The sequence below is a fragment of the Oncorhynchus kisutch genome, linkage group LG12, assembly GCF_002021735.2.
Source record: "Oncorhynchus kisutch isolate 150728-3 linkage group LG12, Okis_V2, whole genome shotgun sequence".
Lineage (NCBI taxonomy): Eukaryota > Metazoa > Chordata > Actinopteri > Salmoniformes > Salmonidae > Oncorhynchus > Oncorhynchus kisutch.
The window spans coordinates 43,450,605-43,472,598 of NC_034185.2; the positions used below are offsets into that span (position 1 = coordinate 43,450,605).

Genomic DNA, 21,994 nt, shown 5'->3' on the forward strand with positions numbered 1-21,994 from the left:
TGTATGATCGCCAGCCCCCCCTCCAGCCCCAGTACCCCTTCTACAGGCAATGGAGGAGGCTTGTGGAGACATCGATCAGGGGTCATGCAAGAATTGTTTGCTTTAGCAAGAGATGTATAATGTTTTTCTGGTTGGTGTAAGGTTTTGTGGTTAGTGTGTAGAGTTTTGCAAAAATAGCCTATAGTTTCAAAGATAGTGCCTAAGCAATGAGATTGTTTTTTAAAATATCACGAGCAGCAAAACAGTCAACAGGCATTCCCGTTCAGCTTCTGTAAAAAGTTTGGACTCGTTAGGCCTATGTGCGATGCCAATTGAATGAAAGATGTCAGTGTTCCCAAACAGACTTCCTACAGTCACTAAGTTATTACAATAGACGTCTCATTGTGTCTCCTTTATCATAAAAAAATAGCATATTCCACTTTCATCTGTTGGACCTAACTGTCAAATCATGGGAATTCCGATCGCTGTCCTTGGTGCTGAATCTGCTTGTAGCCTAGGCTATTTTCCTATTAGTTTGTTTCCCTTTTACGTTGCAAAGTCACTAACAGGCCATATCAGGTGATGATGGTAGGTTAATCTTATTATAACGTTTGGGCAATGTGAAATTGTCCATGGGTCTAACATGCAGTGAATTTCCGAAACGCGAATGCAGTGTATGTCAATTCATATTTCCATGTTGAAGCCAATAAAAAATAGATTAGCTAGCTACAACATGTTTGTTATAACTAGGCCTATCTTAGGGTTAGTGTACACCATTTAACGATATTCAATGGATAAGGCAAACATCTATATCTCCTTCCAAAGAGCCCTTAGGCCTACGTGCGCACACATTGCCTATTGCCTACTCCAAAATGTCCGATAATGTCCTTTATATCCATAAAAACTCAGTTTAGCTGGCGCGCTTCAGTCAATAATCCACCCAGTTTCCCTCCATCAAAATGCATACAAAATGAATCCCAAACGTTACTAATAAACTTTTCCAAACAAGTCAAACAACGTTTATAATCAAACCTTAGTTACCCTAATATGTAAATAAACGCTAAAATTTAAGATGGAGAATCATTATTGTCTTTACCGGAGAAAAATACCAAAGAACTCTCTTCCACGCGCTTGGAAACACTACAGCCAAAATGGGAGCCACCTAGAAAAACTACAACTTCTGGCAAATTAAAAAAAAAAAACAGCCTGAAACTCTTTCTAAAGACTGTTGACATCTAGTGGAAGCCATAGGAACTGCAATCTGGGAGGACTTGTGTTAGTGTCACGTTCTGACCATCGTTCGTATGTGTTTTCCTTGTTATAGTGTTGGTCAGGACGTGAGCTGGGTGGGCATTCTATGTTGTGTGTCTGGTTTGTCTATTTCTATGTTTGGCCTGATATGGTTCTCAATCAGAGGCAGGTGTTAGTCATTGTCTCTGATTGGGAACCATATTTAGGTAGCCTGTTTTGTGTTGGGTTTGTTGGGTGATTGTTCCTGTCACTGTGTTTGCACCAGATAGGACTGTTTAGGTTTTCACTTTTCTTGTTTTGTTTAGTCTGTTCATGTCTTTATTAAAAACATGAATAACCACCACGCTGCATTTTGGTCCTCCTCTCTTTCACCAGAAGAAAACCCTTACAGTTAGGCCAATTTTTTTTGCATATCCTAGCTTCTGGGCCTGAGTAACAGGCAGTTTATTTTGGGCACGCTTTTCATTCGGACGTCAAAATACTGCCCCCTACCCAAGAGAGGTTAACCATGCCCACGGTGAACACAGACATTGTGGCAATGTGATGGAACCACCTTCCAAGGCGAGTGCATAAAAGGACTGCTAATGAAATTTACATTAGACCAGTACATTGCCCGGTTGCTACTGGCGTGTAAAATTGTTTAAAACTACTAGGCCAGCGTGAGCTGAATGTTACGAAATGGTAAAACCCTCTGAAACTCAACAGAGAAGAAGAAGACTAGACTAAGACATGCACCGCCTGCAGCTCTGCATGTAATGTAGTCTAGGAAACTTGACCGAAGAAGAGAAAAGAAGAACATTTCCCTATCAAACGACCATTGCAATGTCTGATGTATCCAGTCTAATGAACACTTTCAGAACAAAGAAAGCCTATTAAGAAAACGATTAAACTATTAAGGACATTGTGATCTCTGGTGGACAACCAGAGACTTACACAACCAGAGACTTTCTGTTGAATTATTCGTCACAGACGGATCAAGGGGTTTCAACAGAGAGACGACAAAGACATCTAAGTGTAAATTGATGGTGCATTTCTAAATCCGAATGAGCGGTTGTTAGGGTGCTAAATATCCATATTTACGATGAGCATATTATTCAACTGTATGTACGATAGTTGAATTCATTTGTCTCTCCTTTTCCCGCTCTTTTGTTCCCCACCCCTTTCATTGTGTAACAAGCCGTCATAAGGGGGTTAGTCCACACAGGACTTTTCATTGTATTATGTTAGTAATCAAAGTATAATCTATCCTGTGTGTATGTAATTCTGCTTGATTATTTAGTTAGTAAATAAATAATTAAGCTAATTTGTGTATTGCTGAATCATCATTTAGACTAGGGCTCGTGCAGATTTGAAGTCATTCATGACGTTCAGAACGAGACTGATACAAGGTAATAATTATTAATGGAGGACTAATATGATAACGATATATATTCTTGAGTTAATTCGGGAAACGGTAACTCATTAAACAAACTTTTGCTGTGTTGCCCCAAGATTACTGAGTTCCTTGTTACACGATTAATTTAATCACGTAATAATTAAACATAGTTATTTGCCAGGATAGGCCGAGGGGGCTTTACTTGGCTCACCGCGCTCTATCGGCGGGCCGGGCACCTGCAGACTGACCTCGCTCGTCAGGTGAACAGTGTTTCCTCTGATACACTGGCTTCCGTGTTAAGTGGGCGGGTGTTAAGAAGCGCGGTTTGGCGGGTCATGTTTAGGGGGACGCATGAATCGACCTTCACTTCCCGACCTTGTTGGGGAGTTGCAGCGATGAGAAAAGATCGAAACTGGGGAGAAGAAGTGGGTAAAATACCCACAAAAGAAATGTGTGTTGTTATAGATGCACATTCTGTGTCTGGTGAAAACAATTGCTGTTTGGTTTGAGGTTTAGGTTTAGTTAAGAGTTAGGGTTAAGATTAGAGTTAAAATTAGGATTGTTGGTTGTTACCCCATTGCCCTCGGACCTCCAGGCAGTGGTGTCCCCTTCTTCCCCGAGTCCAGCTGTGTGTCAGCCCTCGGGGGTTCTAGAGATGACAGAGGGGAACCTTAAACTACAGCTGACGGTGAGCACTAGAGTTCTTCATGTTTGAAAAGAATTCCAAGGCACTTCCCACTGGGCAGACATCAATTTAACATCTATTCCATCTTGGTTCAATGTCATTTCATTGACATGGAAACAACGTTGATTCACAATTTTAATGTATTTTTTTATGTTGGCACACTGTATATCTGCGAGGAATGTTAAAAACAATTGCAACTTGCATGTTTCAGTTATAGGTTGCCTTCATGATGGCCTTTGAGTTACAGCTTGTAACATGTTATGACATAGTTTGAACACTCTCTTATATATTGTAGGTGATTGATATGTTGTGTCAGATACTGCAGACTGAGTCTATATGGGATGTCCAGCAATGGATTCTGACAGCTGGTCAAAGAGGTAAGTGCACTGGACTGCACATATACACCAATCCATTTAGCATGCAGTCACTGTTATCTAGAGCCCTTTTCTAGTTGTTGAAATCCAGCTTTCAAAGCATAGTGAGGGAAAGACAAGATTAGATAGATAGTTCATTATTCATACCCCAAAGTAAATGTGAGAGCATCAGCCATATTAACAGTAACAAAATGGTACATTATCAAGAAACATTCGAACACAACATTAAAGTGAGACTCAGCAATTAGCATTGCCACAGGCAGAATGAACCAAGAGTATTGCAGATTAGCGAGATGCACTCACACAAAGACTTTAAAAGTCCCCAAAATAGTCTTTATTGGCAGTGGTGTAAAGTACTTAAGTAAAAATACTTGAAAGTACGACTTATGTCGTTTTTTGGGGTATCTGTACTTTTACTATTTATATTTTTGACAACTTTTATTTTTACTTCACTACAATTCCTAAATAAAATTATGTACATTTTAATTATTTTTTTCCCGCCGACACCCAAAAGTACTCTGTAATGTCGTTTTAGCAATTACATTTACTTTTCATACTTAAGTATATTTATAACCAAATACTTTTACTTTTACTCAAGTAATATTTCACTGGGTGACTTTCACTTGAGTCATTTTCTGTTAAGGTATCTTTACTTTTACTCAAGTATGACAATTGGGTACTTTTTCCACCACTGTTAATTGGGACCATAATCCCAAGCCCCTACTAATATCCATCAGGATGTAAACATTGATCTGTTATGCCTTTAACCTGTGGTGGTATTTACTTTTGTCCAGAAAAGGACCAGGTTCTAAGTCTGCTGTGTTCCGCCCTGGCCAAGGACCCTGTCTCAGCCTATGAGGCTCCAGGAAGAGAGCAGCTGACAGTGAAGAAGGTTCAAAACCTCCCTCCTGCCTCCAGAATGGCTTTGATCAGTGAGAAGGATACCACCAGGTTAGTGTTTCCAACCAGAAAATTACATCATTGTAAGACACCTATGCCAAATGTTGTTAGCTGGGAGGATTGATTGTTGAAACCATGGTTGTGTTTTAATTGTTGGGTCACTTGAAGATGGCAAACACTTTTAGTGGATCACAGATAAAAAATGGTGTTTTGGAACCATTGTACCTTGCAAGTTGGCTGCACACTTCACAGCATACAGGCCTAAAAAGTAATTGATGATGTGTGGGGACATCGAGCTATAACTATTTTCTTGCCCCTTGAATCATGTCAATATCTGGCTGCCACTTCCCCCTGGACAAATGCTGTAAGTTGTGCACCCCTGCAATAGGTGCTGTATATCAATACTGCTACCCACTGCAATACATTTGCCTATGCAAAAAAGGACAGCCTGTAATGCATTTACAAAATGCATTATCTTTACACTTCACAGAGATCATTTCCTAGAAAGGATGTCAAACTGTGACTCAGATGAGTCTCCAAGGTTATGTGCTGACAAATAATATAATTAATTTACCTATTAATTGATATGTTGATTGATTAACTCAACATCTGGAGTTCTGTCTATCTATAATGCACCATTCCCTGGAGGATGCAGACACAGAGAGAGAGCAGAGTTCAAGACCCCCAGGGAGAAGCACAGCGCCAGACCCCTGAGTACCCAGAGGACCCTGGATAGCCCCACCATGTGTCACCTCAACCAGAAGGTGGTCCTACGGTGCACCAAGTGGGCCCTGATGCCTCACACACAACCTGAAGTGTTCCAGGCCGATTGGCCCAACTATACCCAGCAGGCACCTGGCTCACTCGTGACTTAAAACACAACAACAAAGTTGCAACGTCACTGAACGTTCAGATAGAAATGTATGATGTAGAATAGATACCATTGTCTGTCATGTTGAATAGGTTATTGTATCAGCACTAGTGATTTTATTTCTATCTGCAACAGTCTGAACGTTGTGCTCTAATAAATGAACCCCTCCTGTGCATCTCAATACATGTCTTACTCAGCAATTGGTAGTCATTCTGGTTGTCATTTTGTTATGATTTGGTTTGAATTAGATTTTGAATGAGTGTTTGATTGAGTTGGAAAGGGAGTTAAAATGGGACTTGAAATTGTGATAGACAACAAAAAAATACTCAGACTTGATTGATGTCTTCTAGTTTTACTCGCTATAGTGCCCTTATTACTGTGTAATGTTTTTATGTCATTACAGTCTGAGTATGGTTAATTACTCATTATTACGCTCTACTTACTTTGGGTTAGGGGTAGGGTTAACGTTAGAGTTATTGCTACAGTGTAATCATTAGTTACAACAATACTTTTTACACTGCAATTACATAAGTAGTTACACAGTAATAATGGCAATGTAATGTAAGTGTTACCACATACCACATACTGCACCACTACCAGTATTTCTAGACTGACAATTGTTCAGAACAAAAGAATAACATCATCTGAAAGATTATAAAGACAATATGATCTGTACTCAATATATCTGTATATATCTCAATTTTTCCCCAAATGCATGAAAAAATAAAGTGAACCAATGAATGCCTATTAATGAATACAATAGATTGATTGGAAATCACTCAAAATGACATTCATCCAGACATCGATGAAGTAGGGCTGCATGCAAAATCTCATTTAATCATTGTGGTGTTGTCGCTGATGACAGAGTTGATCTAATCAGAGAAGTATCACCTTGAAAGGAGGCCTCCATATTCCTTTCCGAAGTGTGAGATACTTTGTTTATGGTTAATCAGTAGAAGCATATGAGCTTCAAAAAATATATATAGATAGGATTCTCCAATAAAGACAATTATAAAAACGACTTCACTGTCAAGGAAATTACTTCACTGCTTGATAAATTCTAGAACTGTTATTTCCCTTTCCCTCGCAATGTAATCAAATATATGAATAATCTATAATGTAAACCCAGATCAATTTATCCCTGATGGGAATGGGGGGTCACAGGTCACGGATCAGTCAGCGTCCACTCCCCACATGTCCCCACATCCATCCTTACCATTAGAGTGGGGAAACGCAAAACTGACCTCAAGCTGGTGCTTACAAATTCCCCCAAACCGCACACAAGCACGGCAAAAAAATAAATACTTACCATTGGCTCATATGCTGGCAGTTATAGTGTGACGTGTATAGTCAATTTCGTTCAACCGTGTGTGCAACAATGTCAATCTGTTTATTACCGACATGCAAAATTAGGTGAAAGGTTCAATCTCAAATTGACGCCGTCTCACAACCGAGGGGTAAATGTCACCATAGTTTAACCACTTTAGACGTACGTTGTAAATGTGGAGTTTTATTGTTTTAAACTTGTTGCTTAAATTTGGGCCAAATTCGGAAGTATCGCTACTGCTGTGAAACTACTGTTTTAGCCTATATGTAATTGTCTCGCTGATTTTATCATGATAGGCTACTGCTTGAGGACGAAATATCGATGTCAATTCGCATGTGTGCATGCGCTGTTGATAAGCCTATCATCCGATCATTAGGTGTAGTAACGTATCCCGTTACTACACGGGATACGGGACTATTAGGTGTAGTCCCGTATCCCCCAGCGACAGTGGGCATTGCACCTATCGATATTTGAAGGGATTGTTAAAACTCTGCGCTACAAGTTAATGATTTGCTCTTTATCTCGTACTTAGTTCTTGAGCGTGGAGTTTGGATTCTGCCCTCCACATCGTTTAACATAATTTGAGTAGCTTCAGGTAGCTGAGCCTTTCTTTCTGGCCTGTGAGCGCCTATTCAGTAAACTTTTACCTGCAATCACCTTCTTGCTCCTAATATATAGTGCAAAATGTTAGCTCTCTTTGTGCTCTTGCTCTGCATGACATCTTCATTTTCTGCTTCTAATAGAGGTGAGTTATTGGGTTTTTTCATGTACCGATATGTGTGATGAATATGTTGTTTTATATTGTGTTGGTTTGTGATTTGCTTAGAGAGTATGTTAGGAGTTGGGCTCTAGGCTTACAGTCAAGGAGTTGGGCTCTAGGCTTACAGTCAAGGAGTTGGGCTCTAGGCCTACAGTCAGTGACCTTGGAACTTCTGTAATAAAACCTTTGAATGGTCTTGCAACAGCCAAGAAACCAACAAATCACTTTCGCTGGAGATTCACAAAACATGTTCGTTCCTAAATTCAATAGTTACATAGAGTTTCCTGATGATGTAATGTGGGCTCCTGAGTGGCGCAGTGGTCTAAGACACTGCATCTTAGTGCTAGAGGCATCACTACAGACCCTGGTTCGATTCCAGATTGTATCACAACTGGCTGTGATTGGGAGTCCCATAGGGCGGCGCACAATTGGCCCAGCGTTGTTAAGATTTGGCCGGGGTAGGTCTTCATTGTAAATAAGAATTTGTTTCATAACTGACTTGCCTAGTTAAATAAACATTTAAGTACACAACCAATAGTAATTAGTCCCCTAAACATTTGAGACAACCTGCAGGGTAGGTATTGTGGATACTACTGTAGTTGGTGGTGGTAAAGTAGTTTCTTTGGGTGCCATATCTATTAATCATAGGCAATATTAATTAAATTCTTTAATGTTCAACTTGGTCAGTAGAAACTGAGGTAGTTGACAAAGTGGTTGAATACAGCTGTCTGTGACAGATTTTGTATGTTTGATTCAGCACTTGGTGATGCAACTCGAAAGTGACACGTCAGTCTTGTTTTGGAATGCTACACTGTATTAGAGCAATAGAGGACTTTAATAGTCCACCCACAACGTTCACTGTCTCCAGTGTTGATTGTGTCCATCAGAAACGTAGACCATCGTAGGTTTAGCTTACAAGGGTTCTCGTAATAACGACACAATATCACAAGCTGCAATTGCACCACCATGAAGGGCTCACCTTCTCACCTTCTGAATCTAGGATGTATACATATTACTGTCTGTTTTAAATAATCTGCTACAGAGGATAGGATTTTTGGAAGTATTTTGCCCAAAGCTACACATGGTTTTACATGTATCACAGTCTCATCCACCTGCCTGATCTTTCTCTGTCGAACCAGTAGCAATTAGCCAGGGGACTAGGTAATGTGTGTAATGGTTAAACGGTTAATTGTTGCCAAGACATTACAAATCTAACAGAGTAATTAATTCCTCCAATCTGAACTCATGCCTTTTTGTAATGATTGACATACAAAGGGAAGTAATTGACTGCTGAGGAAAATACCTTAATTCAATCACTGCTTAATGGTATATACCAATAATTTTTTTAGGAGTTGTTTTGACAGACATCTCACTCAGCAGTGAGGGCCCTTTAGTGTTAATCAGCTTACTGACAATGTGCAGTTACTGATGAAAGACCTTGATTTATATTGAGAAACACCTGGTCTAAGTGACTCCCAACCCTTTGGGGTCCTCAGGGTTTCCGTAGCCATGTTCCAACTGCTCTTAGCCTAGTGAAAACACCCTGGGTTGTCACCCAATTGACTCCAGAAAAGTGACACAGGAATATTCTACTCCAGAAAAGTGACAGTTGGTTTCAACTAGCCAGGGTTAACAAATGCTTGTGTAAAAGGACGTTAACTGGCCCTGGGCTAATTTTAACCCAGGGTTAAGGATATCCCTGGGTTAAGAGAATGCAGTTTGAAAAGGCCTAGTGGGGCTCAAAAAGAAAACAGAACCCCTGCCCTACTAAGTCATTCATATCACTGTGCGTTTTGATATCACGCTGTGATTCCAGCATGCCCCCTCCTTTTGTTTCAGGTGCTGGTGCTGCTGGACCCAGGCTGAACAATGACCGGTTGTACAAATTCAGCTACACCACGGAGGTGCTGGTGGACAGGGCCAAGGGGTCAAAAGATGGCAGTGCTGGCTATAGGATCTCCAGTGACGTGGATGTCAATTTAGTGTGGAGAGACCCCAGCAGCAAGGACGACCAGCTCATACAACTGGTGGTAAATAATCCCACAGCACCACCCCCTCACCCTGACTTTGCTGATAGCTACATTGAGGGAAAATGTACTGGACTGATGGTACCTGCATCTGATGGTCAACGAGATCAAATCACGACATCAGTGATCTTCAGGTCGAAAAGTCAGAGCTCTAGAAAGATGCCCGGGTTTCTGACTTGGAATTCCGAGTTCAAACTATTTTTTCCAACCGCCTCTCACGGTCCCTACTCTCTCCTTCCTTTCCTCCAGTGAGACTGACCAGAGAGAGGGGACACCGTCTTCCACCTGATGGCGAAACTCGAATCGCACCGCATCTGCCTCATGCACAAATTCATGTTGTTCCTATGACCAGAGAAAGTTAAATATTCCTTAATATTAAAATTGACACGACAAGCTGCTAATAATAATAAACCGCAGGGCTATCGATACTTGGCTACTCATTCATTGCAGCTGCAGCCCGAGCGGAAGTACGGAGGAGCGCGTTTTGTAATAGTGTTGAATAAAAACAGTGACAGTGCTGAATATAAACTTGAACATGAACTCACTCATAAAAACAGCTGTATTCGTTGAGTCTCTCTGTGGTCATGGTTTTAAAAGTTATTCAATCTTACATAGGCTAGTAGCCTATTAAACGTGGCTGTGGCCAGGGTCATGGATGCTCTGTAGCCACTGTGATTTGAGCTATCCGATTGGGCAGCGCAGTAGGTGCACTCGATTTAGTCACAGATTTGCCAGGTAGGCGGAGTTTGTCTCATGGGAACACTTTGCTACCCGGTGCGCAGGACTTTTGAGTCAAGTGCACCTACCGGCAACAGCGCAACACAATTTCAAAAAGGAGCGCCAGCCTTTATCGTTCGTTGGCTTTTCTACATAAATATTTGGTGAATGACATGGAATGCCTTGAAGGCATTGGGGAGGCAGAGTAGCCTAGTGATTAGAGCGTTGGACTAGTAACCGGAAGGTTACAAGTTCAAACCCCCGAGCTGACAAGGTACAAACCTGTTGTTCTGCCCCTGAACAGGCAGTTAACCCACTGTTCCTAGGCCGTCATTGAAAATAAGAATTTGTTCTTAACTGACTTGCCTAGTTAAATAAAGGTAAAATAAAAAAAAGATTGATCGCGATCAACCGGTTGGTGACCACTGCACTAACTATAAGTCGCTCTGGATAAGAATGTCTGCTAAATGACTTAAATATATGTTGGATAGATTAACCTGAATCCCAAATCCACCGTTGAAACCCCAGCCACTAGACCATATATAGATCTGAGAGTATTGGATATGTGTAACTGGTTTATGGCAGTAACCCTACCTCACCTAGTTGGGACTTTCACCATAACACTTAGACCTATCCAGTCTTTTTAGATCTATACAAACGCAGAGAAGGCAGTGAGTAGGGGTTAGGGGTTGATTCATTCAGGGTCAGACAGAGACAGTTTTTGTCAAACCTGGTTTAATGTTTCCCTGGGATATATATATATTGAAAACACTTCTTGTTTTGGGAGGGTACATGTTGGAGTTTATACACGCAACATATTGTTTACAATGTGAAAGGAAAGAAAACTCAACCACATATTGATATGATCCTGGGAAAGTGGTCTTGGGAAAGTGGTCCTGGGAAAGAGGTTCTTAATGTCCCCTGTAATTGGCACAAATAGAAAAAGCCCTGGTCTGATTGTGTAAAAATAGTACTTAAGTTCTCAGACAGGCCCCTCAGGGAGTCTGTTTTATAAATTGTATTTAAAAAGGCCTGGGTTCAAATAGTATTTGAATTCTGTTACACTTAAGTTGTGCTTAATTGTGCGTGCCTGGCCCAAAATCAGTCATCTCAAAAGTGCCAACATGCCTGCCTGGAATTCCAGACAGGCTAAACCAAACACTGACATTTAAAAAAAAGATTTCAAATACTATTTGAAGTCTATACCTTCCACTCTGGTTGTATTCTATGGAGAATATTGATATTGAGCTGCTTGAAATGTCCTAAGCTTTTTAGTCACTAACTTTTCTTCTGCCCGTTGAGGAACATGCATCCATGTTATAAATTCCTCCTTTTTTCTTAACATGTCTATGTCCTCCTCCTCTTTGTCCTCCAGATCATCTAACAAGCTCTTCCATTCCCATCCACAGATCTCAAATGTGAAGATAAAAAATGTGGCCCCACGCTCAGCCAAGAAGAACATATTCCAGGGCGCAACAACGCAAAGCCTTCTCGGAGAGAAGAAGCTGGCAGCACTGGAAAGGCCGTTCATGGTGCACCTGAAAAACGGAAAGGTAAGAGCTGTGGATGTTGGTTTGTGTCTATGGAAACAAACAGTTATTAGACGTTATAAAGGGGCTCATTTATGCTCATAACAGGTCTAAAAAAGAATTAGAACGGATCATAATGCATTATACCTGCAGGCGCTAAGTAAAGTGTTACTGTATGTTTTTATCGATGCATAATGCTAAATTATTGATTGAATTTAAGGCAGTTACTAGGAACACAAATGTACTTTGGGTATACTGTAGTGGAGATTATCTGCCATAGGTAGATGTAGTAACATGTGTAGGTAGTAGGGTGTTTAATTATTACCAGAAGTATACTAGATATACTACAAATAGCTATTTTTCTACCATTGTAGTACTTTTGTTGTTATATCTTCATAGGTCAATAGTCATAAAAGTATTGTTCAATTTTACATGTATTTCTATATCAACCATCACTTTTACTACAATCAGTTAAGATTTAAAAAAATACGTAATCTAGTATGGGAGCCATTTCCGGAGCATCCTTGACGACATCCATATTTCCGAGGACTATTAATGGAGCTGTAATTGGCAATGTGTTAGTGTGGTGACGCTGGAAGGGGAAATACCAGACAGATGGTGTGTATGTGCAAAGGTCAACCCTTCAGATTGCCGGCCGTCCGGTTATCAGATCCCACGGGAGACAAGTGTGGGGGCATTGGCGTGGCAAAGGGGCCCCGTTCCTTGATGACACAGACAGGGTGAGGTGAATAGTTGAACCAGTTGATCAGTGAATGTCCTGTTGAATGCATTGTGATCAGCTAAATCTGTTATGAAAACAGTAACAATTTAGCACTGGACTGTACATATTGAAACTAAATGTATCTCATAGTATTACAGACTATAATAAGTGATTACATGCACTCACCGGACAGTTTATTAGATACACCCATCTACTACCGAGTCGGAACCCCCCCCCCCCTTTGCATTCCACAGGAATGTTCCACAGGGATGTTGGTCCATGCTGACGAGATGGCATCACACAGTTGATGCAGATTGGATGTCTGTTAGCTTGCATGATTCATGTCATTCTCCTTGGCCCACTTTCATCAACAAGCAGTTTTCGCCCACAGGACTGCCGTTGACTGGATGTTTTTGTTTGTCGCACCATTCTCTGTAAACCTAGACACAGTCGTGCGTGAAAAACCCAGAATACCATGCTCAAAGATGCTTAGGTCACTTGTTTTGCCTATTCTAATGTTCAATCAAACAGTAACTGAATGCCTTGATGCCTGTTTGCCTGCTTCATATTACAAGCCACGTGACTCACTGTCTGTAGGAGCCACCTATGTACCTAATAAACTTCCCGGTGAGTGTAAGATAATGAACGAGTGACAAAGATTTTGAAACTTTTGTGATAATGGTGACCTTAGGGTGATGATGTGTTTGTTTTTACTACAATGTGATCTATTGTCTGCAACCTTTGTACTTCTGTATTGTATTTAAGACTTTTTTTTCTGCAATCTCTGCAATGTTAGACATGGTTTTTCAAATAAAGCTTTCTATCACTATTGAGTTGATAAAGGCTGAATATGGACAAATAAGGTTAAAGAAGGTTATAGTTTTTAACAAATATAGTAAATAAAGCCTAATCAATCTAGTCATTTAATCTAAGCCTCAAAGTGTGATTTATAGTATGATGCCCTGAGTTGAGTGGAATATGCTGGGAAAGTGAATAAGACATTTGTTTGATAGTGTCTGACTGCAGAATTTGTCTTGGGTTGCGTTCCTTGCCGTGGGCATTCCTTGACAAGAAAATGGCACTCATATTGGCCCCTGCGCAATGCCATGTGCATACCTTGCCAAGAAAAAAGGAACTCCCTCGCAAGGAACACCCTCAAGATGAAGTTCAGTCAGATCCTATGAAGTCAGACCCTTTTCCATTTGTTGACATCTCATGATTATCTGAGGCACTTAGATAATGTTAATCTGAGAAAACTACAGTTATGTCACTGTTCCCTGTCATTTGACTCTAGTGCATTGTTACTATGCACACTTTCAGCAAATAAGAAGTCACTTTCGTATCGTATTGAGTTGTTTGTTGAATCCATTCCTCTGTTTCAGGTGAGCAGCTTTTACTGCTATAAGGCGGAGCCTGCTTCCATTAAGAACTTGAAGAGGGGTGTGGCCAGCCTGCTGCAGGTGCAATGCAGATCTGGGAAGGTCATAGAGGTAAATGAGATCAAATACATATGCAGTTATAGGAAATCATGGAAACAGTTAAATGTTTTACTCTACAATCATATTTAAGCAGGCACTTACTAAGAGAAATTACTTTTGGGTAATTTTTAATAAACTCAATTGGTAATCACCACGTGTACTAAATTGATTAAATGTATGATTTTTGTTTCAATGATTCCTAGAGAAACCAAAAAGTAATAAGTGGATACTCATGTAATTGCCATTATATCATGTCATCAAAAATATATATAAAAAAATAATGCACTGTAAAATACAATTTTATGAATTCTCAATGTAAATCATTCAAACAATTGCTTAAAACTGTTTTTCAATGGTTTTCTGTATGAGTACTTGGTTGGCTGACTGATCTATCTGGTCTGGGAACAGAATGACGTGTCCGGGAGGTGTACGGTAGAGTATAAGGCTGCCCAGGGCCAGGTGACAAGGACCAAGGCTTTGGAGACCTGCAAGACCGCAGAGACCGGCTTCACCACCTACATTCAGGTCCTGGGCGTGAGTGGGGAGTCCAGCTCTGTCACTGTTTTCACCCTGGAGGATGGCTTCATTAAGTCAGCCATAGCCAAGGAGACTCACATCTTAGCAGTCAATGCACGCCGCACCACCGCTGCTAAAATAGTGTCCAGGTAAGGTTGGCACAAATCAAATGTTATTTGTCACATGCTCCGAATACAATTGTAGACCTTACCATTAAATTCTCACTTACAAGCCCTTAACGAACAATGCAGTTTTAAGAAATATAAGACACAAGGGAGTCCAATGGAATGTTAATGGTGAAAAACATATCCTGTAAACATTGAGGCAATAGTTTATTTTCTTCTTCTTTTGTTTACTACACTAATTCAACACATGCATTTTTCATTGTGAAAGTAATGTTGTTTTTTCACTTATTGATTGAATAGGCTTTCTGAGAACATCAATAGCAAAGGAACAGAAACTGATTGATGGATTTGTTTGTTTATGTTGTCCTCAGGCAAAGCTTGACACTGGTAGCAATTGAGGCTGGGCCGTTTGAGGCTGCGGGGAAGAATGTTGCCAGTGTTGTCAAATCACTTGATGAGAAATTGTTTGCTGTTGGTGTGGCAGCTGAGAAGGTCAAATCCCAATGCAAGGGCTGTCAATCGGTGAGTGGTTGTGAGAAGCAATAAAGCAAAGAAATTGCTTCAGGTTGTTGTCAACCTTGGACACTGACTTTTCCCTCTGAAAGGTTCCAATATACTGTCAAAACAAATGCTTAAAAATTACTCTTTGCTAAAGAATAATGAAAAAGGGCAGAGCAGGGCAAAACTATGCTGGCCTGGTTGATTGCTGCAATGGTGCTAGAATTAAATTATCAGAGTACGGGTGTTACAATAGTGTGAAAAGCTGCCCTTATTAGTAGTCTGCATTTGCCAACACTATACCACACTGTCGATACATGTCCTTGCCAACCAAACATTTAATTAATACATGACTATTTTTCCTTTCTTTTCCTTTTCTCTGCCCATCCCACTAGCTGTTTGAGCACTGGCAAGCAGTCCAGAAGCAGTTTGAACCAGATAGCTTGTCTAAGGCCATCGCTCCCCGAAGCTTCCTGGCTCTCATCCAGAGCATAAGGAAAGCCTCCAAGGACGAGATCCTCCAAGTGCTGAAGCACTCCAGCAAGACTGCCTTGTAATCCCTAGCACTTTCCCACCTCTCTGTCTCTCTCTCCCTCCTTTTCATTCTCTTTCTGTCTGCCTCTTTCTCTAGCTCTCCTCTTTTTTTGTCTTTCCCGCTTCATTCCCTTTTTCTTCTCTTTATTTTCACTTCTCTAATATCACTCTTTCTCTTCTCGATCTCTCATTTTCTCCTATTTTTCTGTCTTTTTTTCTCTCTCTCTCAGGCTTTGATGCTTTCTTATGAGATGTAGAGACTCCTCACCCCGTTTCCTTGCTGTCTGTCTCTCGCCCCATGTTTCTTTTGGCCAGAGCCACATAGTTAACTATATAGGGAATATGGTGCCATTTTAGATATGACTTCTGACTCACCGCCTCTCTCCAACTCTCTTGGGGTCTGCAGACCTCAGGTGGTGGACGCCGTGACCTCGTCCCAGACACCCGATTCCTTGGACGCCATGCTGCAGTTCCTCAACTTTGCCGACCCCAAAGGCATGGTTCTGCAGGAGAGGTTCCTGTATGCCTGCGGCTTTGCCTCGCACCCCAACGAGAGAATGCTCCAGGCTTTGGTGGTGAGTGGCCAATGGCTGACTCTTGCTCAAACTCTACATCTTATGGTGCCTTCAAATCAAAATAAATTAAAATCATGTCCAACACAGCAGGATGGGGAGAAATTATTTGGTAAAAAGTCAGTTAAATGTTTTCAATTGGTTAGACAGATGTTTTGTTTTATTTAACCGTTATTTAATTAGGTAAGTCAGTTATGAACAAATTCTTATTTACAATGACGGCCTACCCCAGCCAATGGGACAATTGTGCATCGCCCTATGGGACTCCCAATCACGGCCGGATGTGATGCAGCCTGGATAGGAACCAGGGACTGCAGTGATGCCTCTTGCACTGAGATGCAGTGCCTTAGACCTCTGCGCCACTCGGGAGCCCAAAAATGCATCATTGTGACTTCTGACGGACTGCGCAGCACAACACTGTACCCTCCCCCAACGCACGGCTCCCAGTGAAAATCATTGACTTACTGTGCTTTTCACGTATCCATTTTTTTCTGGTTTGAAAGCACCCTTATGCTCATCATCAGGGCAATATTCAGTAAGAACATTAGCACAATGTTTTACATTTTAGTAATTTAGCAGACTCTCTTATCCAGAGCGACCTACAGTTAGTGCATTCATCTTGAGAGATCTAGGTGGGACAACCACATATCACAGGCATAGAAAGTAAATATTTCCTCAATAATGTAGCTATCAGTAGAGTCAGAGCTAGAAGGGGGGGGGGGGGGTCAAGTGCAAGTGTTGGTACATTTGTTTATTATACATACAGTACCAGTCAAACGTTTGGACACCTACTACTTCAAGGGTTTTTCTTTATTTTTACTATTTTCTACATTGTTGATTAATAGTGAAGACATCAAAACTAAAATAACACATGGAATCATATAGTAACCAAAAAGGTTTAAACAAATCAAAATCAATTTTATATTTTATATTCTTCAAAGTAGCCACCCTTTGCCTTGATGACAGCTTTGCACACTCTTGGCATTCTCTCAACCAGCTTCACCTGGAATGCTTTTCCAACGGTTTTGAAGGAGTTCCCACAAATGCTGAGCTCTTGATGGCTGCTTTTCCTTCACTCTGTGGTCTAACTCATCCCAAACCCTCTCCATTGGTTTGAGGTCAGGTGATTGTGGAGGCCAGGTCATCTGATGCAGTACTCCATCACTCTCCTTCTTGGTCAAATAGCCCTTACACAGCCTGGAGGTGTGTTGGGTCATTGTCCTGTTGAAAAACAAATGATAGTCCCACTAAGCGCAAACCAGATGGGATGGTGTGTTGCTGCAGAATGCTGTGGTAGCCATGCTGGTTAAGTGTGCCTTGAATTCTAACTAAATCACCGACAGTGTCACCAACAAAGCACCCCCACACCATCACACCACCTCCTCCATGCTTCACTGTGAGAACTACACATGCGGAGATCATCCATTCACTTACTCTGTGTCTCACAAAGACACAGCGGTTGGAACCAAAAATCTCAAATTTGGAATCATCAGACCAAAGGACAGATTTCCACCAGTCTTAATGTCCATTGCTTGTGTTTCTTGCCCAAAGCAAGTCTTTTCTTCTTTAAAAAAATATTTTTTCTCCCCAAATTCGTAGTATCTAATTGTTAGTAGTTACTGTCTTGTCTCATCGTTACAACTCCCATACGGGCTCGGGAGAGACGAAGGTTGAAAGTCATGTGTCCTCCGCAACACAACCCAACCAAGCCGCACTGCTTCTTAACACAGCGCGCATCCAACCCGGAAGCCAGCCAGACCAATGTGTCGGAGGAAACACCGTGCACCTAGCGACCTGGTCAGCGTGCACTGCGCCCAGCCCACCACAGGAGTCGCTAGTGCGCAATGAGACAAGGATATCCCTACCGGCCAAACCCTCCCTAACCCGGACAACGCTAGGCCAATTGTGCGTCACCCCATGGACCTCCCAGTCGCGGCCGGCTGCGACAGAGCCTGGGCTCGAACCCAGAGTCTCTGGTGGCACAGCTAACACTGCGATGCAGTGCCTTAGACCACTGCGCCACCCGGGAGGCAAGTCTTTTCTTCTTATTGGTGTTCTTTAGTAGTAGTTTCTTTGCAGCAATTCAACCATGAAGGCCTGATTCATGCACTCTCCTTTGAACGGCTGATGTTGAGATGTGTCTGTTATTTGAACTCTGAAGCATTTATTTGGGTTGCAATTTCTGAGGCTGGTAACACTAAGGAATTTATCCTCTGCAGCAGAGGATAACTCTGGGTCTTCCTTTCCTGTGGCAGTCCTCATGAGAGCCAGTTTCATCATAGTGCTTGATGGTTTTTGCGACTGCACTTGAAGAAATGTTTAAAGTTCTTGAATGTTCTGGATTGACTGACCTTTATGTCTTAAAGTAATGATGGACTGTCGTTTCTCTTTGCTTATTTCAGCTGTTCTTGCCATAGTATGGACTTGGTCTTTTACCAAATAGGGCTATCTTCTGTATACCACCCCTACCGTATCACAACACAACTGATTGGCTCAAACGCATTAAGAAGAGAAAGAAAATCCACAAATTAACTTTTATCAAGGCACACCTGTTAATTGTAATACATTCCAGGTTACTACCTCATGAAGCTGGTTGAGAGAATGCCAAAAGTGTGCAAAGCTGTCATCAAGGCAAAGGGTGGCTACTCTGAAGAATCTTACATTTTTAATATGTTTTTCGATTTGTTTAACACTTTTTTTTTTGTTATATGGAATAATGTAATTTCATAGTTGGGATATCTTCACAATTATTCTACAATGTAGAAAATACTTTAAAAAAATATATTATAAACTTGAATGAGTAGGTGTCCAAACTTTTGACTGGTAGTGTAAATATTTTTCAACCTTGCCATTTGAAAATGTTTTCTCCATACTGATCACGACCCAGCGCTTCCAATGCACCCTTCATGACATATTTGATTGTAGCATTTCTGTGGCTCAGTCTGACTATGTCCTGTTAAAGGAAATAACACCTGACTGTGCTGCTGCTCCAGTTTCAACTGTTCTGCCTTATTATTATTCGACCATGCTGGTCATTTATGAACATTTGAACATCTTGGCCATGTTCTGTTATAATCTCCACCCGGCACAGCCAGAAGAGGACTGGCCACCCCACATAGCCTGGTTCCTCTCTAGGTTTCTTCCTAGGTATTGGCCTTTCTAGGGAGTTTTTCCTAGCCACCGTGCTTCTACACCTGCATTGCTTGCTGTTTGGGGTTTTAGGCTGGGTTTCTGTACAGCACTTTGAGATATCAGTTGATGTACGAAGGGCTATATAAATAAATGTGATTTGATTTGAACACATACATTATTTGTGGGGCAGTTGTTTCTCCTTCTCTTAGATTGTGTCTCTAATGACTTCCAAAATTGCAATTTTATTTAAAATCATGTTTTTTGGGTACTGTATGATGATAAATCATATGATGATAATGACACATTGTTTTTTTTCAGGACATTTCAAAGGGCAAGATTGGCAGTAAAGACATCAAAGAATCGGTGGTGATCATCTTGGGTGCCATTGTGCACAAACTCTGTCAAAAAGGAGGTTGCGAGCTACCAGTGAGTAAAGCTATCTAATATGTTTAGCCCGTGTCTATAATGAGGGGAGTTGTACAAAACAAATTCTTAAAAGGATTAAAACATTATTTTTTACTTCATGTTAATCATCTCAAGCACCACCCCAACGTCATCAAATGTGAAAATGGCGTTTTTCTGTTTCATTGTTCAAAAGATGGATGAATATAAGTGTTTCCTATGACGTCATCTTGTTGTGCATCATATGATTTTAACCAACTATGAGTAGGCATTGATGAATATGAAGTAAAATGTGTTTAAATGTCCCTTTTAAGCAATTGAATCTTCTTCAACCAAGATAATACTGATTGGACTTTTTTAACTGAGCCAAATGTGACACTATTAGAATGCCAGACTGGAATAGTGAAGTGAAACAGTAGTGAGAGGTAGCTGTGTCTGATAGCTTGAAAATATACAGAAATGATCCTGTTGTGAAATGCACCAAAGAAAGTCACAAATTCTTAAAAGGAACTATACATTGGCTGATTTATTGTGTGTGTTTTTGTCCCATGTCCAACGCAGACTGTGGTTGAGGTGAAGAAGATGATTCTGGAAGGTCCCGACAGTACGCAGGTGGAGTCAGACATTCAGATGTACCTGCTAGCGCTGAAGAACTCCCTGCTGCCCGAGGCCATTCCCCTGTTTTCCAAATATGCTGAGTCGGAGGTCGGGGCATACTGCACCATCTCCCTCACAGCCCTGCAGAGATACGACGTCGCCCTCATCACAGATGAGGTGAGGCCATTGGAATAGCCAGACAACCATTCATGAGGGAAGCTGGATTGCCATTCCCAGAGCCATATATTTAGATATATTTATCTTATTTCGATAGACACAGAGAGTACCAAAAGTATGTGGAAAAATTCAAGTGGTCTGTATACTTTCCGAATGCACTGTATATACTGTTGTATGTACACTGCAATCGGAAAGTATTCAGACCCCTTGACATTCCCACATTTTTTATGCTACAGCCTTATTCTAAAATATATTAAATGGTTTGTTTTCCTCATTAATCTAAACACAATTCCCCATAATGACAAAGGAAAAATGTTTTTTATAAATGTTAGCTAATTTAATTTATAAAGAATTTTACAGTTTACATACACTCAGGTTGCAGTCATTAAAACTCATTTTTCAAACACTCCGCAAATTTCTTGTTAATTAACAAACTATAGTTTTGACAAGTCCGTTAGGATATTTTTGTGAATGACGCAAGTAATTTTTCCAACAATTGTTTACAGACAGATTATATCACTTATTCCAGTGGGTCAGAAGATTACATACACGAAATTGACTGTGCCTTTAAACAGCTTGGAAAATTCCAGAAAATGATGTCATGGCTTTAGAAGCTTCTGCTGGCTAATTGACATCATTTGAGCCAGTTGTAGGTGTACCTGTGGATATATTTCAAGGCCTTTCTTCAAACTCAGTCCCTCTTTGCTTGACATCATGGAAAAATCAACAGAAATCAGACAAGACCTCAGAAAAAAATTGTAGACCTCCCTATGTCTGGTTCATCCTTGGGAGAAATGTCCAAACGTCTGAAGGTACCACGTTCTGTAGAAACAATATTACTCAAGTATAAACACCATGGGACCACGCAGCCATCATACCGCTCAGGAAGGAGACGCATTCTGTCTCCTGGAGATTAATGTACTTTGGTGCAAAAAGTGAAAATCAATCACAGAACAACAGCAAAGGACCTTGTGAAGATGCTGGAGGAAACAGATACAAAAGTATCTCTATCCGCGGTAAAACAAGTCATATATCGACATAACCTGATAGGCCGCTCAGCAAGGAAGAAGCCGCTGCTCAAAAACTGGAATAAAAAAGCCAGACTACAGTTTGCAACTGCACATGGGGACAAAGATCGTACTTTTTGGAGAAATGTCCTCTGGTCTTGCAATGCTTAGAGTTTGTCAGAATTTGTGGGTTTTTGTTTGTCCACCCGCCTCTTGAGGATTGACCACAAGTTCTCAATGGGATTAAGGTCTGGGGAGTTTCCTGGCCATGGACCCAAAATATTGATGTTTTGTTCCCCGAGCCACTTAGTTATCACTTTTCCCTTATGGTAAGGTGCTCCATCTTGCTGGAAAAGACATCACCAAACTGTTCCTGGATGGTTGGGAGAAGTTGCTCTCGGAGGATGTGTTGGAACCATTCTTTATTCATGGCTGTGTTC

At 41.0% G+C, this 21,994-nt stretch overlaps 2 protein-coding genes across 2 annotated transcripts in view; both read left to right on the plus strand.

Annotated features, from left to right (window-relative positions):
* The first annotated feature begins 2,911 nt into the window (after window positions 1–2,911).
* Window positions 2,912–6,337, plus strand: LOC109900327 (protein TBATA-like). The gene is made up of 4 exons (XM_020496017.2): window positions 2,912–3,293; window positions 3,586–3,667; window positions 4,459–4,615; window positions 5,220–6,337. Exons 1-4 carry the CDS (start codon window positions 3,261–3,263, stop codon window positions 5,437–5,439), a joined length of 492 nt encoding a protein of 163 aa, XP_020351606.1. The 5' UTR covers window positions 2,912–3,260; the 3' UTR covers window positions 5,440–6,337.
* A 968-nt stretch (window positions 6,338–7,305) lies between these two features.
* LOC109901026 (microsomal triglyceride transfer protein-like) overlaps window positions 7,306–21,994 on the plus strand; it is a 43,247-nt gene continuing 28,558 nt past the window's right edge. The window contains exons 1-10 of the mRNA XM_020497004.2: window positions 7,306–7,507; window positions 9,362–9,552; window positions 11,676–11,819; window positions 13,899–14,006; window positions 14,403–14,659; window positions 15,007–15,157; window positions 15,529–15,686; window positions 16,074–16,242; window positions 19,690–19,797; window positions 20,335–20,547. Of these exons, the coding sequence (XP_020352593.1) occupies window positions 7,447–7,507; window positions 9,362–9,552; window positions 11,676–11,819; window positions 13,899–14,006; window positions 14,403–14,659; window positions 15,007–15,157; window positions 15,529–15,686; window positions 16,074–16,242; window positions 19,690–19,797; window positions 20,335–20,547 (1,560 nt within the window). The 5' untranslated portion in view covers window positions 7,306–7,446. The remainder of the gene's footprint in view (window positions 7,508–9,361; window positions 9,553–11,675; window positions 11,820–13,898; window positions 14,007–14,402; window positions 14,660–15,006; window positions 15,158–15,528; window positions 15,687–16,073; window positions 16,243–19,689; window positions 19,798–20,334; window positions 20,548–21,994) is intronic.

Coding starts and splice junctions, on each gene's coding strand:
- LOC109900327 (XM_020496017.2), top strand. CDS start 3,261: ATGACAGAGGGGAACCTTAAACTACAGCTGACG. Junction 3,668..4,458: donor TCTGACAGCTGGTCAAAGAG/GTAAGTGCACTG, acceptor ACTTTTGTCCAG/AAAAGGACCAGGTTCTAAGT. Junction 4,616..5,219: donor AGTGAGAAGGATACCACCAG/GTTAGTGTTTCC, acceptor TGGAGGATGCAG/ACACAGAGAGAGAGCAGAGT.